The sequence below is a fragment of the Pelophylax lessonae genome (assembly GCF_965119305.1).
Source record: "Pelophylax lessonae genome assembly, chromosome: 3".
Classification (NCBI taxonomy): domain Eukaryota; kingdom Metazoa; phylum Chordata; class Amphibia; order Anura; family Ranidae; genus Pelophylax; species Pelophylax lessonae.
In genome coordinates this window covers 470,850,833-470,867,415 of record NC_138770.1, presented here as the reverse complement: position 1 = coordinate 470,867,415, position 16,583 = coordinate 470,850,833, and the positions used below count along the sequence as shown (strand labels likewise).

Sequence of the window (16,583 nt, the reverse complement as noted above, 5' to 3'; positions counted from 1 at the left end):
AGGAGATCCACTGGCAGAGTTCCCCAACATTGGCAGATTGCCAAGAAATGTCTCAGGAAGCAGCTTGGTCCCGGCATTAGTTGCTGATGACTGGAAAACCCCAATGTCATTTTTCTATACCTGGACTGTACTGGCGACAGAGACAGCGCCTGTTATGCCCCAGACAGAATGTGGTTCCCTTCCAGAGTTGCACGACTCCTGGTGCCGCCCTGGTGGTTGAATATATGCCACTGTAGAGGCATTGTCAGATTGAATTTACAGCTGGATCGTTCAATAACCTAAAGCAAGGTGTACTGGCCAAAAGTTTAAGATATCGATGAGCAGTATTCTCTCCTGTGGAAATCAAGTCCACAGAACTGTAGCCACCTTCAAACCAACTGGAGCGACTTGCCTCAGTGGTTATCTTCCAAACCCCTGAAAGGAAGAAATCTGCCCTCTCCAGATTCTGAACCATCAACAACCAATTTTATCTAGTTTTGATCATCATGTTCCAGACAGAGGCAATAATTCTCTACAAAAAACTTGGAGTAGGACTACCCTTGGGGGAACATGCTTTAACCTAGATACAATTTTCTCCTGCAGAAATGTATTGAAAGAAAACCTGAAATCGATTTCTTCCTGAGCAAAAACTATTAGGGTATACCAAGATTGACATCCACTGTGACTTCAGCAAGTCCAGCACCGGTGCTTGGAGCTTTGCAAACTCTCGGGAGCGGTGGCTAGCGCGAAGTGCCGAGTCTCAAATGAAAAAAAAGACGACTTTCTACTGCAATTGCAGAAACCTTTGATGAGCCTGGAAAAAAACAGCACATGCAGATATGTGTTATCGATGACTATGCATTTATATAACATACGTCTATGCAACCACCCGCTTATGCAAATGTGTGTTCCTGCAAACACGCGCTTATGCAAACACGTGTTCACGCAAACATGAAAACACGTGTCCATGCATTTATGCAATATGAGTTTATGCAAACATGTATTAAAGTGGTAGTATCACGATTTTTTTAACTTTTAACTACAGGTAAGCCTATGATAAGGCTTACATGTAGGTACAATTAATATCTCCTAAACCGGCACGGTTTAGGAGATATTTGCAGTGCATGCAGCCGCTCGCACGAGCAGCGCATGCGCTCTGAAGGTCCGGCGGACCTTCAGCTTCCCTTGCCGGCAGCTTGCCGGAAAATCGCTCCCGCGCGCATGCGCGGGAGTAACGTCATCGCGGCTCCGGCCAATCACAGCGCCGGAGCCGCCAAACCCGGAAGAGACGCCGTGGGATCATGTCAGCGCCCGCAGCGGTGTCCGGGGGTCCGTGACGGGGATTCGTTCTAAGGTAAGTAATTCATAATGAGCTAGTATGCGATGCATACTAGCTCATTATGCCTTTGTCTTGCAGGGTTTGTTTTTTTTTTTCCTGGGTTTACAACCGCTTTAAGTAAGCATGCATAAGCAAGCATGTGCCCATGCAAACACGCGCCTATGCAAGTAAGCAGGCATACTATACCTATATATATATATATATATATATATATATATGTATGTATGTTTACTATGCTGCCCCAGCTCAACTGCAATTGGCCCCAACTGATTTTGCAAGATTAGCCAAGCATATAGGCTCCAATACAGCCTTAATGCTGCTTCAAAACAGCCTAAAAATAAGTTTCTGCAGACCAAATGCATGTTGTTCTGGAGACATAACTCCTTAAAGTGCACTGACAGGGGTGTATCGACAGACAGTTGTACAAGCCCCCAGGATTAACCACTTTACGTCTGCTCACAGTAATATTACTGCGGCAGAGTGGCGCGTTATCGTCTGACGACGTAGTACTACGTCGTCAGACACTCCCCCTTCTGGGCGGCGCTTTCGCGCCGCCGGAGGCTCGCTCCCGCTGTTTTCATTCACAGCGGGAGTCGGGCCAGGGGAGGAGCAGCGGCGATCGCCGCTGCTCTTACCCGATCGTCGGGGATCGAGTCTGGAGATCCGCCCGCTGTGTGTAAACACAGCGGGCGGATCTCCATAGTGACAGGGAGTGACAGATCGGACTGTTCAGCATAGCTGGACATCCGATCTGTCCATGACTCACTCAGTCACCTCCCCCCCTACACGTCAGTAAGCACCAGGCATACATTAACCCCTCCCTCTCCAATAAAATTAACCCCTTCCCTGCCAGTGTCATTTTTACAGTAACAGTGTATATTTATAGCACTGATTACTGCAGTAATGTCACTGGTACCCCCAAAAGTGTCAAAAATGTCAGTCAAGGGTCCGATCTGTCCACCGCAATGTCGCAGTCCCGCAAAAAAAATCACAGATCGCCGCCATTACGCGTTAAAAAAAAAAAAAACACCAAAAATGACAGAAATCTTTCCCTTTGTTAGTAAACGCAATAACTTTTGCGCAAACCAATCAAAATACGCTTATTGCGATTTTTTTTACCAAACATATGTAGCATAAAACAAATTGGCCAAAAATTTTTAAAAAAATTGGTTTTTACATCTTTTTTGGGGGGAATTTCATATAAAAAAATGTTAAAAATATTGTTATTTTTTCAAAATAAACGCTCTTTTTTTGTTTATAGCGCAAAAAGTAAAAATCGCACAGGTGATCAAATACCACCAAAAGAAAGCTCTGTTTGTGGGAAAAAAAGGACGTAAATTTTGTTTGGGTACGGCGTCGCACGACCACGCAATTGTCAGTTGAAGTCGCACAGCGCCGAATCGCAAAAAGTGGCCTGGACGGAAGACAGCAAAATCCTCCGGTGGTAAAGTGGTTAAGCAGTAAGTATACAAGTATACCTTTATGCCGTGTATAACCATGCCTTGAGTGGTGACCCAGCTCTTCCATAGAAATGACCCATTTCATTATGTAGCCATAGGCTGAAGTTATGTCTCAGAGGCCTTGCTGATCCTTCAGCCCACATGGTCCACCAAAAATGGTGGCCCTTCTACTTCCTGTCTATACAGGAGTAGGCCATACTGAGCGAACCTGCGTTCGCAATTCCGTTTTCCTGCACGCTATACTGAATTTGGTTTAGGAGTAAATCTACGGCGCTTCTGCTGTAGAAACTAAAAGTATGCATGTACGCCAGCTAGGAGTTATAGTGAATTAGGCCCAAAGTGAGCAAATAAGATAAGTTCATGGTTAGGATTTACATACACTTTAAACTGTGTACTTAAAAAAAATATGTCAGTGTTGCACAGATAAGTAAAAAATTTCAGCAAATAAACCTAGTATGAACATTGCAATGTATCAATATATGCTGGGTTTACCAGTATTTAGATAAGAATAGAGAAAGAAGTAAAGGATACACTCCAATTTTGTGATTACCCTGCAGGAAATACAAAGCTTGTGGATGACAGATCAGTGTAAAGATGCATATGATCACACACATCGTCTGCTAGCACTCACTGGATGTATTTAGGAGATAACATAACATTAGAATTAAGTTGATACAAATACCTCTCCAAATATTTGACTTATTTCAGGGGATGTAACAAAATCTCCATGTTCTCCCAGCATGTCATGGTGCATATAATAACCCTGTTTTAACAGAATAACAGATGAAACAGATCTAAAGTTAGGACACAGAATGTGGTTTAAATGCTACGACAAAAATATAAACAATATACTGTATATAAAAATACACATATATGAATCTAATGTGCAAGTTATATATATTTATTTAGACCTTACTTAAACTGGCTGAGATTACCTTTAATGTAAAACATACAGAGATATAATGCTTAATTGAAACAACTGTAACTTGTAAACAAGCAACTTGGCATTTAGAAATTTAATGTGGTCTGAATAATAGCGACTGGTTGTTGCAGGTTCCTGCAATACATTGATTTTCAAACCATATTCTAGATAATGTGAGAAATATATTACAAAGAGAGTGGCCACGAACCTCCTCTTTTTGGGTCCCCCACCAGCACTCCTGGCCCCTCCCCTCTGTCCAGTGCCCCCATGGGAAACCACTTCCCATGGGGACACTCATGCGTGCTTGCACCCGAGCCCCGCTGCGGTGTCCATTGACACAGACAGCGGGATTCAGCCCCGCCCCCTCCTCCCTAGTCACTGGCTTTGATTGCCAGAACAGGAAGCTAGTGAGCCAATGGCTCTCAGGACCCCAGCACAGCCAGTGAGACCCAGAAGCGAGGGGAGAGAAGAGCTGCAGACATGCATGGCGGTGGATAGAATGAGGGCTCAGGTAAGTAAAAGGGGTTGGGGGTGAGTCGGGATGCTGACACCTAAACATTTTTTACTTTAATGCAAGGAATTCATTAAGGTAAAACATTTTTAGGCTTTACAACCACAAAGTATCTATATCCCACTTCAAATATCCATAGAAAAAAAAAAAACTAAGAGCACTGGGACTTTTAAGAAGTCAGATTTGTTTTTCTTATGTATAAAAATATTAAAATGTATGTATTTTTAAATCCATCTAAGTGCCGGTTCACACTGGGGCGACCTGTGAGGCGACCTGGTCGCCTCACAGGTCGCCGCAGGTCGCCTCCCATAGGGAAGCTGCGGACCCGTTCTAATAGGAGCGACACAAGTCGCTCCGACCTAAAAAAAGGGTCCGGAGCTTCTTTGGGGCGACCAGGAGGCGACCTCCATAGACTTCAATGTTATGAAGTCCGTGGCGGCCGCTCCGAGGTCGCGGCGCGCTGCTCGCACCGCGATCTCGGAGGTCGCCCCTGCAAGTAGCGTCGCGGTAATGTGAACCGGCGCTAAAACCAAATGTGAATTAGCATATATCTGGCAGCACCAAAGGCATTTATATCTTTTATAAGCAATCCTTTTCCCCACATTAGTGTTACAATCTGGTGTTTCTCTTTATATAAGAATTATAATGATCACTGCAAATAATTATAGACTGCTTCAATTATCAATGCATTTCAAAGTATACTCAACATTATCAGGGTAGGTAGACACCGTTGCCCTCAACAAAGATACAAAATGAGCATCCAAATAAAAGCTTTTCCCTTCCTCAACCTTCACAACTCACGGTGCTCCAATGTGGAAACAGGCTTGCTTTCCTTCGTACATCCCATTGCCACATTGACCAGTTTCTATTGATAGGACTGGGCTGTATGTGGGTCTGCCTAAATATTGTAAACGTTAAAACTAGTAAATGAGCTGTGATGTTGAAGCAGCTTTTTAGAGTGAAAGTACAGTGGATGCACAGTGAATTTTTACAAATGAGCAAGGTTTTGATTTAGATAATTTTGACTGTCTGTTCTTGGAAATGGTCATTCCATCCATATACTTGTATAATGAATGAATCAGCATTCCTCTGTATGTCTATCCAAAAATCTTCAGTTTAAAAATAAAATCAAACCACTTATATTTTATCATCATGTGCCGTTAACTATATTCTAAAGCAGTTTATTATTTATTTTTATCTCAGCTAATTTGCATGCAATCTTACATGATACAAACTTTTTAATTGACTTTATGATTTATTAATAATTTTTATGTTTAAACATTACTTAATTACATAAATAAGATATTATTAAGATTTAAAAAATAAAACCAATATGTCCACAATCGAGACATTTTTTTTCCCTTCCATATCCTATTGCAACATCTCCATTTTCAGTATTATAGGAAATGCTATTACATTTGATGTAGAAATAATAGGATAACAAGGTGACATCATTAAAGAGTATCAAACAACCAAATTTCCGGGGTCCTTGCACTTCTTGACCTCTCCTAAAACATAGATCTACCCTTTAGATTTAGAACGAAGGCTTTTAGAGAGTTTGCTGCCAATGTGCTGTAACTTTCACATTCACTGCTTTATAAATATGCCTAACAGGCTAAAGTGGCAGTAAAGACAATTTTTTTAAATAAAATAAAAAAAGATGTTATACTTACCTATAGTGGTGCACCGAAATTTCGGCAACCAAAATTTTCGGCCGAAAATGGGCCTATCCCATTTCGGCCGAAAACGGGTTAAGGATGCAGAAATGAATGGCCGCCGCTAGGAAGGGGGGCACAGCGCAGCAAAGGTGAAGTGTGTATGAACTAACACACGGGGCAAGGCAGGCGGCTGAAAGTAGCTGTAACGAAGTGAGCCCATCACTTCCCTGTCAGGTGGGTATCTCCGCTGACAGGGAAGTGAAGGGCTCACTTCTTTACAGCTATTAGCGGCCACTCGCCCGCCCGATGTGTTAGTTCATAGTCGCGTAGTAGTGACATCACTGAGAGGCGGGCCGCCGGCCAGAGGCAGGATTTTCAAAGGAGGACCCAAGATGAGCAGAGAGTTCACCTGAGGCGAGGTTAATTACCAATGGTATTTGTATTATGCAGCATGAGGGGATTAATGTATTGCCACTGCTGGTCACTGATGCATTAGTGACCGACTAGTGGCAGTTAATTAACCCCTTTGTGCTGCATTAGTGCAACCAGTATCTGTGTCAGTGCAACCAGTGTTTATTAACACTGACACTGGTGCCACTAATGCAGCACAAAGAGGTTAATTAGCTGCCACTGGTCGGTCACTAATGCATCAGTGACCAGTGGGAATACATTAACCCCCCTCATGCTGCATAATACAAATACCATTGGCAATTAAATTAACCACTTGCCAACCCGTCACAGTATATATACTGCGACAGAGTGGCAGCTACAGGTGTACAACGCTGCTTGTTTCTGGCGTATGCCCCTATTCTATCTATTTTAAAATCATTTGGGGGAAAAAAATGAATTTTTGTAAAATCTTACCGTAAAATTCCTTTCTCTGAGTCCTCCGACAGTCGCCGCCCACTCACAAGTCTTCACCAATGGGTATTGACCTTTGCTCCGTAGGAGTAGCTAGGCAATAAGAATTGTTAATACAAAGCTTTTAACATAGACACACCCCTAGGGGCTGTCCCCTCAGTCAATACCTCCCTGCACCAGCATTCCCAACTCAGTTTGGTAGCATAGAAGTAAGAGTACACAAAAACCCCAAAAGAGGGGCGGGGGGCGGCGACTGTCGGAGGACTCAGAGAAAGGAATTTTACGGTAAGATTTTACAAAAATTCAGTTTTCTCTTACGTCCTCCCTGTCTTCACCAATGGGATGTCCCAAAGCAGTGTAGACATGAGGGGTGGGAGATGCAACCGTAGAAAGGCAACGCAGTACCCACATCAGAGAAAGGAACCTTACCACAGTAAGAGAACCAACTGGGCAACAGGAAAAAAACGTGCTCAACAGGAGCAACAACCCAGGAAAAACAAGTAACCCAGGGGTGAAACACCCCAACAACCAAGGGCCCATGAAAACAGGGGTCCCTAGGAGACTGCCGCACTGAGAACTTTACGGCCAAAGGAGGCATCAGTCGATGCCTGAACATCCACCTTATAGAATTTTGAGAAGGTGTGAACGGACGACCAAGTCGCCGCCTTACACACCTGGGCCACAGAAGCCTGATGACGGTAAGCCCAAGACGTACTCAAAGACCTGGTAGAGTGCGCCTTCACAGGGAGGGAAGGAACCTTCCCCTTCAAGGCATAGGCTTGTTCAATGATCTGTCTGATCCATTTGGCGATGGTCGCAGCCGACGCCGCCATGCCCTTCCGAGGTCCCTCAGGAAGGACAAAGAGGGAATCCGACTTGCGAAAAGATGTAGTGGACGACAGGTAAACTCTGATCGCCCGGACAACATCCAAGGAATGTAAGGCAACCTCCTTAGGATGCTTAGGCTTCGTGCAGAGCGAAGGCAAGACAATGTCTTCATTCAGGTGAAATTCCGATATCCTTTTCGGAAGAAAAAAGGGTTAGGTCGCAGGACCACCTTATCCTTGTGGACCACCAGGTAGGGAGAATTGCAGGACAAAGCTGCCAGCTCCGACACCCTGCGAGCCGAAGTGATCGCCACCAAAAAGGCAACCTTCTTGGACAATAGAGACAACGAGATCTCCCTGATCTTTTCAAAGGGAGCCTGTTGCAACACGGACAGAACCAAGTTCAAGTCCCATGGAGGTAAAGGGTCCCTCCTAGGAGGGGCCAAATGTCGCACCCCCTGAACAAAGGTGCTAACCAATGAATTAGACGCCACAGGGCGTTGAAAGAGAACGGCCAGCGCAGAAATCTGACCCTTAATCGTGGCCAACGCCAAACGCTGGTCCACGCCCGTTTGAAGAAAAGCCAACACTCTCGACACCGAGTATGAGCGAGGGGAATACCCCCTGGACTCACACCAGGCAAAATACGCTTTCCAAGTACGGTAATAAATCTTCCCCGAAGAGGCTTTCCTAGCCTTGATCAAAGTGGGAATGACCTCAGGGGAGAGACCCCTATCCTTCAGGACCTGGCTTTCAACAGCCAGGTCGTTAAAGCCAGCGACTGTAAAGCAGGATGGAATATCGGCCCTTGAGACAGGAGATCTTCTCGAAGTGGCAGACGCCACGGAGCGTCGACCGCCAGATTTACGAGGTCTGCGTACCAGGACCGGCGAGGCCAGTCCGGCGCTACCAGAATCACCTTTAGCGGTTCCGAGGCTAACCTGCGAAGAAGCCTGGACAGCAGCTGAATCGGTGGAAAGGCATACATCAGACGATACTGATGCCAGGGCGCCACTAACCCGTCTGAGGCGTCTGCCCGAGGATCGCGCGTCCTTGCCACGAACCTTTCCACCTTGTTGTTTAGATGAGACGCGAACAGGTCCACATCTGGGGAACCCCACTTCGCGCACAACATCTGGAAGACATCCGGGTGAAGGGACCATTCTCCCTGGTCCAGGGTCTGGCGACTCAGATAATCCGCCTGCCAGTTCTCCACCCCTGGAATGTGAACTGCCGTTATCGCCGGGACGTGCGTCTCGGCCCAAGACAGAATGTCGGCTACTTCCCGAGCCGCTCGGGCACTCCTGGTGCCCCCCTTGGTGGTTGATGTAAGCCACTGTGGTGGCATTGTCCGTCTGAACCCAAACCGGACGGCCCCGAAGCCGGTCCGTCCATCTCAGAAGGCAAAGCTTTATCGCTCTCAATTCCAGAATGTTGATCGGGAGGGAGGACTCCTCCCCCGACCAAGTTCCCTGGGCGGACAGAACGCCCAGAACACCACCCCAGCCCGACAGGCTGGCATCCGTGGTGAGCACCGTCCACGACAATGGACGAAAAGACTTGCCCCCCGACACCGCCGGGGACTGGAGCCACCACAGAAGATCCCTTCTGGTGTCGTGGCTCAACGAGATCCGCAGATCCAAGGACTGTGGACGCCCGTCCCACTCGGTCAGAATCTCCGCCTGGAGACCCCGCGTGTGACGCGTGTGAAACTGGGCAAAAGGGATCGCCTCGAAAGACTAGACCATTAGGCCTAGACATCTCATGCATGTCCGGAGAGACGAGTGCCGGTTGTCCCTGAGGGACCTGACTTAGTCCTGAAGAGTCCGAAGCTTGTCCTCCGGCAGGAAGACCTTCGCTTGGACAGAGTCCAGAATCATTCCCAGGTAGGGAAGGCGAACCGAAGGACACAGAGTCGACTTCGGAAAGTTTATGGTCCAACCGAACTCCTGCAGAGTCCGCATCATGGTGGACAGGTCGGTCACCAGGCTCTGACTGGCGTTCAACCGTATCAGGATATCGTCCAGATACCCCAAGACAGCAATGCCCTGTGCTCGCAACAGGGTCAGAACAGGCGCCAGCACTTTGGTAAAAACCCGCGGAGCCGAAGCGAGACTGAAAGGTAACGCCACGAATTGGTAATGATCCTCCGCAATGGCGAATCAAAGGTACCTCTGGTGACCCTCGAAAATGGGGATGTGTAGGTACGCATCCTTCAGATCGATGGAGGCCATGAATTCCCCCGGACTCAGGGCAGCCACCCCTGAGCGCAGGGATTCCATGCGAAACTTGCGAACCCGCACAAAACGGTTCAGAGCTTTCAAGTCCAGAATCGGACGCACTTTGCCCTCCTTTCTGGGCACAGTGAACAGATTGGAGTAAAACCCCCAAAATCTGTCCCGATGAGGCACCGGGACCACCACCCCCTGGGCTCGCAGGTCCCGCACCGCCAGGTGCAAATCCTGCAAGCGCTCCGGAGACAGCTGAAGATTTGAGGGAAAAAATCTGCCCGCCGGCCGAGAGAGAAATTCGATCTTGTAACCAGATCGAACAATTTCCTGAACCCACCTGTCCCGAACGCGGGCCAGCCAAGGTTGTAGGAAACCGCGCAGACGTCACCCCACCCCAGAAACGGGTGAGGGCGCCCCTTCAGGCGGAAGTGGTGTGGGAAGTCGAACCGGACTGGCCGGACTTCTGCTTCCCTGCCCACGGCTTCTTCTGGGAGCCTTGGCCTTTGAAGGGCTTGCCCTTGGACTGTGACCGAAAGGCACGAAAGGACCCCTGAGAGGGCCTAGACGAGGAATTCCGCTTCCCACGGAAAGACTTATGCTTGAAAGATTGGGGCAGGAGAGTACTCTTGCCCCCCGTAACCCCTTTTATCAGGGTATCCAAAGCCTCGCCAAAAAGGCGAGACCCCGCGTAGGGAAAATCCGCCAGCGTCTTGCGAGAAAATTGGTCGACCGACCAATTCTTCAGCCAAATCAGACGACGGTTCAGTACTGCCACGCTGGACAGGCGCGCAGCCAAGGGAGCTAAATTCAAGTCTGCATCACACAAGTACATTACACCCTGATGGATCTGGTCCACCATAGCCAACGTGGTAGGCGGTGCGCCTGAGCATCTTGGTCCAAACAGCAACAGCCTGTGCCGCCATAATGGAAGCAAAAATAGGCTTCAGCATAGAACTGGCCACCATATAAGCATGACGGGCAAGAGACTCTATTCTCCTGTCCGTAGGGTCCCGGAAAACCGGGGTATCCTCAGAAGGCACCGCAGTAGCCTTGTTCAAAACGGCTACCGCGTAATCCACCGGAGGCGCCACACACCAACGCTCGTCGGTGGCAGGTGCAAACGGATAAAGTAATTTAAACTTATTTGGCACAGTAAAAGGCTTCTTTAAATTGCGCCACTGTTCATTAACCGTATGGTGAAATTCAGCAGGGCATGCGCTGATTTGCGAGCCCTCTGTGTTCCGAAAGCAGACATCCTAGCAGGAGGAGTAGGCTCATCCTCCAGGTGCAAGGTGTCCTTTATGGAAGCAATCAGCTCATTCATGAGTGCAAGCTCTTCAGGCGAGCCAGGGGGAGAAACATCAACCCCCTCCACCTCAGGCTCTCCCTCAGACCCCACAAGGTCCAAAGATGAGCGGGACCCTGAGAAGGGTACGCCAGCCACAGCAGCCACATCGCCCTCTGAATCAGAGGAAATGGATAACCTGGCCCTTTTTGTGGATCGTTCAGCCAGCAGCATCTGCACCTGAGACACCAAGGAAGCCACTACAGTGGTCAGATCGGCCCCCTCGGGGGGTGTAGCAGCCCCCTGGTCCCCCACCAGGGCAGGGGGAAACTTGCTATCCTGAGAATCCATGCCCCAGTACAGAAAAGTAATAAAGGTACTGGCCCTTTAAAACCACGGCGAGCGCAGCCCACCGCACACTGCTGTATGCACTGACCCCACAGGGATAGGCAAATACTGAGCAAGGAATGACAGGACAGACAGGTAAAAACCTGGAGAGAGCACAGGTAAAAAGGCTACAATAAAATGGCGCCGCCATGTGCATGGTTAGTATCGCCCGCCAAAATGGCGACGAATGGCGCCAAAACACGGCGCTGCATAGAGACAGGGCCAGTCACAGTATACATCAAATAAAATGGCGGATCGCCGCAGCGATCGCCGTACACACACATGTCTGCACACAAAACAGCATATTAAACAGCAGAGCAGGATGGCCCCCCTCGCAGCCCACAGGCATGCAGCCACACAGGGATCTGACAGGGAGCCCGCAGTTACACAGACATGGAGGGTAATACACAGCCACAGACTGACACCCATACAGAAAAGGTCCCCACACAGAAGGTGCTTACCGTACCAGATGGCGTGGGGAGCCGTCTCCAGCGACAAACCGCTATCAGGGCAGACAGGGAGTGCCGCAGCCAGGACGCTTGTGGACCGCAGTCATGGCGTCCAGTGAGGTAGCCACCTCACAGGCAGCATCCCTGCAGCGAACAGGGATGGGTCGTTCAATGTGCCAGGGTAAAACCTAAGCTGAACGCTCGATGGCAGGCTGGGGATCCATCTGGCTCTCAGCCCTGGGATGCAGGGCGGCCAGTCCGAGACCCAGCTCCGCATGATGTTTCTTCATCAGAAGATCCCTAAACTAAGGCTGACAAAATAACAGCTAGTAAGGAAAAGAGAAAAATACTTGAAATAAAATCAAAGAAAGGGTAGAAGGCTGAGACTGAGCCCCAGCACAGGATAGCCAGCTACTCCTAAGCTAGGCAAAGTCAAACTGAGTTGGGAATGCTGGTGCAGGGAGGTATTGACTGAGGGGACAGCCCCTAGGGGTGTGTCTATGTTAAAAGCTTTGTATTAACAATTACTGTTGCCTAGCTACTCCTACGGAGCAAAGGTCAATACCCATTGGTGAAGACTTGTGAGTGGGCGGCGACTGTCGGAGGACGTAAGAGAAAAGTCATTTTTGGTTTTCGGCCAAGGGCATCCTGAATTTTAAGTTTCTGTTTCAGCCCAGAATTTTCATTTCGGTGCATCCCTACTTATCTACTCTGTGCAACGATATTGCATAGAAATATTCCTTACCTCTTCCTTGGTGGTTCCCCACTGCTGTGTGCTATCCCAGATAGTAAGCAATGTGCTGCAAGTTTGAAAATGACTTGCTATCTAGTACTAGACTTCCCAGGCTTCACAAATTTGTCCCACAATTGCAGCAAGTGCACATTGCATGATTTCAGATCAACTTTCTTTGCAAATATTCTGCAAGTCTGCTGAAGGTTCGGGTAATTATGTTGTGCAATAGTCATCCCACCACAGGGGTCACTGTGGCTGAATTTTCATGCTGTAGATTTACGTTGCTCTTGCTGTAGACTCACCACTGCAACTTTGCTCTTGCTAGAAACTTGCCACACAAATTTGCTACAAATTGGAAATTTGTCAACTAGAACCTGTGCTTTAAGTGCTCTGCAAGTGTACAACTTGCCAGTGTTTCTCAACGTTTTTTCAGTTGCGGCACCCTTTAAATATCTGCACAATTTCAAGGCACCCCATTCTAAAATGTAAAAAATAAAAAAGAAACTAATAGTTTTACATACCGCAGCAACATCCACACACATGGGCCATTCAACATTAGAAGTGATTTATTCCTCCCCTATTGCAAACTTGTATTGTACTAGTAGTATTCTAGGGTTTCTCTTCTCCCTGAGTTTCACTTCTAATGTGACACCAGTGCTGGATGGAGAGGGGATGAGGAGAAGTAAACAAGGATGCTGTGCAAGCACTCGTCATTCTCCTTATCAACCAGTAATGCCACTGGTTTTCAGGGTGCCAGTGGCTTGACTCACTCAGTGCCCGGAGTTGTCAGGGTGCCAGTGGCTTGACCCGCACAATGCTCAGGGTTGTCAGGGTGCCAGTGGCTTGACCCACACACTGCTCAGGGTTGTCAGGGTGCCAGTGGCTTGACCCGCACAATGCTCAGGGTTGTCAGGGTGCCAGTGGCTTGACCCACACAGTGCCCAGGGTTGTCAGGGGGTGCCAGTGGCTTGACCCGCACAGTGCTCAGGGTTGTCAGGGTGCCAGTGGCTTGACCCGCATAGTGCTCAGGGTTGTCAGGGTGCCAGTGGCTTGACCCGCACAGTGCTCAGGGTTGTCAGGGTGCCAGTGACTTGACCCGCACAGTGCTCAGGGTTGTCAGGGTGCCAGTGGCTTGACCCGCACAGTGTTCAGGGTTGGCAGGGTGCCAGTGGCTTGACCCACACAGTGCCCAGGGTTGTATATCTAAAAAGTAAATCCTGTGGAAGTTTGTTGCCATTTTTATCCATTTTGCCAAGGCACCACTGAAGAACCCAGGAGGCACACCAGGGTGCCACGGCACCCTGGTTGAAAAAGGCTGCAACTTGCCAGTGAAAATGTGCATCAAGTTAAAAAGACTTACAATTCAACAATGCAACAAATTTGTGGCAAGTTAACTATGCTATCTGGGATGGGGGCACACATGTGGATGTGCTCCCGGGCTGGATTGTATGTCTCCACAGACACACATACAATGTGGCTTAGCCGTGCTTCCCACTTCCTCCCCACAGGATTTGATTGACAGCAGTGGAAGCCTATGGGGAGCATGAAGAAAGGAGCTGAAGCCAGGCACAGTGCTGGATTGATAGAAGAATCAAGTAAGTGTTTAGGGGCAAGGGGGTCTAACACAGCTAGGGGGCGTTTTGTTACCTTAGTGCATTAAAAGGTATTGCAGAGAATGCAATTAGTTTAGAACCACTTCAAGCAACACTGTGCATCTCAACATTCACTGGATCCCATCATTGTGCTGGCTTGAAATGCACCCACTGCTGGCCCATTTGCATTTTGGTAATAACAACGATGAATGCAAACAATAATGCACAGATCTGATAATCAAGAAGCTCTTTTGAAAATGGATTTTTGCTATTTTTTTGGACATTAAATAATGCACAGTACAGGAATTTAAAATATACAGTACATACCATGACAAGAAAAAAAAAAAAAACAAAAATCAAAAAGGAGAATACTTACGTAGTTTAAATAAGCTGTGGATTCATATACATTCATAAAAATATATATTTCCGTTACTTTACCATAAGAAATTTTTTTCTATTATTATAACATGAGTTCTAGCATGTACTGAACAATAACAACACTAATTGCTTTATGCATTGAAAAAACTGTGGTACAAACGCGACAAGCATTCGTATTTTATGGACTATAGTGATCTTTTTGACCTTAAGCGCCATCTAGTGACCAAAATGTGTATATTCTAAATACCTCAATAAGAAAAAAATTAAATTATGGCCAGTAACTGGCACTAGAGAAGATGATTGGAGATAAATATATTACACAAAATATGGCAAGTTTCATTGGGGCTGTGAGAATTTTAGTTAGTCACATTTGTACAGCAATGTATACATAGACATCTCTACCAATCATAAAAAATTATAATTTGCTCTTGAAACAAGTCCCAGCTCTTACCTTCAATGGATTTGTTAAAACTTCCTTCATATATTCTGCAACAGTAATAGGACCTGTTGCCTTTATTTTCATTGTAAGATATTTTAGTAACGCGTTGTCATCTTTAGAGTTTTCAGTTTTGCTACTTTGGTATCTGCCAACATTTCTTGCCGCAAACACTAAGATAAGTAAATATTACAATGTAAAATTAGACTTTACATGTTATTTAGGTAAAGCACAATACAGAGTAATAAATCAATAAGTCGTAAGCTCTGGGAGAGGGAGGTGAAATAATGTCAGTGAAATTATTGGCAAAAAGTGAGCAATTTTCTATAAACTATCCAATGTGTAACAAACTGCAGGATCTGCATCTAAGTGTTAGGGCCGTGTTTATGAATTTTTAAAGACAATCTTTTAATTTCTTACTAAAGGAATGCCCAAGGCTCGTGAAGACCATAACCAACAACTTATATTTACATATACAGTATCTATATATATATATATGTATATACACACACACAGCTCCAGTCCAAGCCGACGACTCGTAAGTGGAAATGCGTCGGGGGGAGCAAGCCGTGCCGCCACACATCACGGACCGTTCTGCAGGAGGCCGTGATGTTTTTTTAAAGAGCCACTGTTCTGCGTGTGCATTTCTCAGCTGATGTAAGTAAGTGTATGTCTTTTTCATTAAACCGAATTTTAAGGATAATGCACCATTATCATTTATTTCCTTCCTTTGGAAATCCCGGCATTGGTGTTTCTGCCACTAGTTTAATATGAGATCTACATGCATAAGGAGCAGACAGGTCCTGGAGAATTACACATAGAAAGTTCAGTTCATGCATCTCCGATCACCAAGTATCTGCTTACCAGTGTAAAGCTCTAACCTCCCTATTATCTGGTAAGAATTCATTATTACTACTGGGTGTCACTGGTTCACTTCACTGCCACTGTGAGAAAAGCTATCACCTTATTTCATTGCGGTAAGGGGCCACTCATATGTACATGATTTTTCCCTGAAGCACACCTTGTTTGAATTCGCGATTCTTATCACATCACCATTTCATCACTGGTTCCTTTTATTATGAACTCTTTGACATTGAAGAAGTCAGAGTCTTCAGCTATTTGAGAGACTTTATTCATTGCACCAATTATTTGTTTTTTTGCATTTATAATTCTAGTTTTATTTGATTTACCATATGTTTGTATATGCAAGTTATCTTTAGAAGCGCACTACTTTTTCCTTATTCGCATTTTCTACTTATGACCACTAGTGTTGCCTCTATCTTATTTTAAAGGTTTGCGCCCCCTCTTATACTTCTATTATATACACACGCACACACACACACACACACACACACACACACACTGCCTTGAAAGAAGTATTCACATACCTTAAAATTCTCTACATTTTGTCATGTAATGCCCCATACACACGTGCTGATTATCTGCAGACTTTTGTCTGCAGACTTACCAAAACCATATAATATGAGGTCAAACCTAAACACTTTCAATTTGTATGCAATCCGGCAGGCCCTTGC

The 16,583-nt window shown here is 46.5% G+C and overlaps 1 protein-coding gene across 3 annotated transcripts in view; it reads right to left on the bottom strand.

The window, feature by feature from the left end:
- NDUFAF7 (NADH:ubiquinone oxidoreductase complex assembly factor 7) overlaps positions 1-16,583 on the bottom strand; it is an 88,696-nt gene that overhangs the window by 61,511 nt on the left and 10,602 nt on the right. For 2 of the 3 annotated variants that reach the window (XM_082251212.1, XM_082251214.1), the window contains exons 2-3: positions 15,064-15,221; positions 3,461-3,541 (exon numbers count right to left, since the gene is read on the bottom strand). In XM_082251212.1, the coding sequence (XP_082107338.1) occupies positions 3,461-3,541; positions 15,064-15,221 (239 nt within the window). The remainder of the gene's footprint in view (positions 1-3,460; positions 3,542-15,063; positions 15,222-16,583) is intronic. The other variant, XM_082251213.1, reaches the window with a different exon arrangement.